This window comes from Lacerta agilis, chromosome 7 (assembly GCF_009819535.1).
Source record: "Lacerta agilis isolate rLacAgi1 chromosome 7, rLacAgi1.pri, whole genome shotgun sequence".
NCBI classification, from domain to species: domain Eukaryota; kingdom Metazoa; phylum Chordata; class Lepidosauria; order Squamata; family Lacertidae; genus Lacerta; species Lacerta agilis.
The window spans coordinates 33,691,943-33,693,457 of NC_046318.1; the positions used below are offsets into that span (position 1 = coordinate 33,691,943).

The 1,515-nt window shown below is 39.8% G+C and overlaps 1 protein-coding gene across 2 annotated transcripts in view; it reads right to left on the reverse strand.

Moving 5' to 3' along the window:
* Positions 1 to 822, reverse strand: part of C7H18orf63 (chromosome 7 C18orf63 homolog) — a 15,991-nt gene extending 15,169 nt beyond the window's left edge. For both annotated transcript variants that reach the window (XM_033154804.1, XM_033154803.1), the window contains exon 1: positions 518 to 822. In XM_033154804.1, the coding sequence (XP_033010695.1) occupies positions 518 to 651 (134 nt within the window). In that variant the 5' untranslated portion in view covers positions 652 to 822. The remainder of the gene's footprint in view (positions 1 to 517) is intronic.
* Positions 823 to 1,515: the final 693 nt, after the last annotated feature.

The window sequence follows — 1,515 nt, forward strand, 5'->3', positions numbered from 1 at the left end:
TTTAGAGGGAGACTAAGTCAGGGGTCCTTTACTTTACTTTTGAAATCATTTGAAGTGATGTATATTGTGATAGTGCCATAGTAACATCAAGTTTTGTGATGTTGTAACAAAATCTTTATTGAGTCTTAAATATTTAATAATGTGTATTCATTATTGACTGGGTGCCTAACTCAGAGGCAGCAAGTCTTTATACACTCAGCTTCTTTTTATCATTTTGGCATTTATTAGTGTACAAAGCATCTGAATTGTGAAGAAAGAATATCAGAACTTGAGCTACAGCAACTCTCTCACAGTCACAACACAGTGTTCCTTGACTCAGCAAGGTGCAATAGGGTTGTAGGACTCTCTGCAGATAGTTTCAGTGCCTGTGATCTAACCATGATAAGCAACCTATATGTAAAAACATCAATGCATGCTTTCCCCCCAGCATCATCATTCCCCCTTCTGCCATGTGTCCACTATGAACTTCATTAGGATAGCAAAGGTGCAAAAAATACAATAAGCAAATTTCCTTTACCTGCACATCTTCCTTTGTGCTGTTCTAATTTCTGTTGCTGCCAGCTGAGAATTCAGTGTAACCTTCACGGCACAGAGTTTTCGCAGCTCAGGCAGACTGATGAAAAACAAAGACTGGCACGTAACGTCATTCATATTGCTTTGCTAGCTACAAGAACTGAGTAACCTCTGACCTATAACAAAGTGGAGGAGGTGGGGAATGATTATCAGAAAGGGTACATATAAATAAAGGCAAATTAATATAAGAAAGAGGGGGTAGGTGAGAAGTTAGGTTTTTCAGTAGCACATTACTGGGGGAGGATTAATGTACTGTATCATAGGAGAAGCTGCCTCTGAAGACAGTATGGAAACTTATGCAGGTGCAGAATTCGCTGACCAGGTTGCTCACCAGGGCAAAACGGTTTGAGCATATCACATCAATCCTGGCCCGACTGCACTGGCTGACAATTAGTTTCGGGCCCAATTCAAAGTACTGGTTTTGACTATAAAGCCTTAAATGGTTCAGGATAGCAATACCTCAAGGATCACCTCTCCCCATATGAACTGACACAGACCCTGTGATGATCATTTGAGACCCTTCTTTATGTGCTGCCTCCACAAGAGGTCCAGAGGATGGCAACATCAGAACAGGCCATTTCTGTGGTAGTTCTCTATTTGTGCAATGCCCTCAGCAGGAGTCACCTTCATTACATATCTTTAGGCACCATGCAAAAATGTATTTCTATAACCAGCCTTTAGCTGATTAAGCATTCTATGGTCTTTGAAATGTGTGTGTGTGTGTGTGATTGGTTTTTGTTCTCATTTTGTATTTTTATGTTGTAATCTTCGGATGGAGGGCAGTATACAAATTTAATAAATTATCATGATAAATAATAAAAATAATGGCATATGGGACTTCTGACTATAGAGCATGGCACATAGTAGAACAGAAAGCAGTTTTGTGAACATCAGTAGTGCCTTCTTTATTCAGTCATATCAAACAGAGCCAGAAGCAGCACA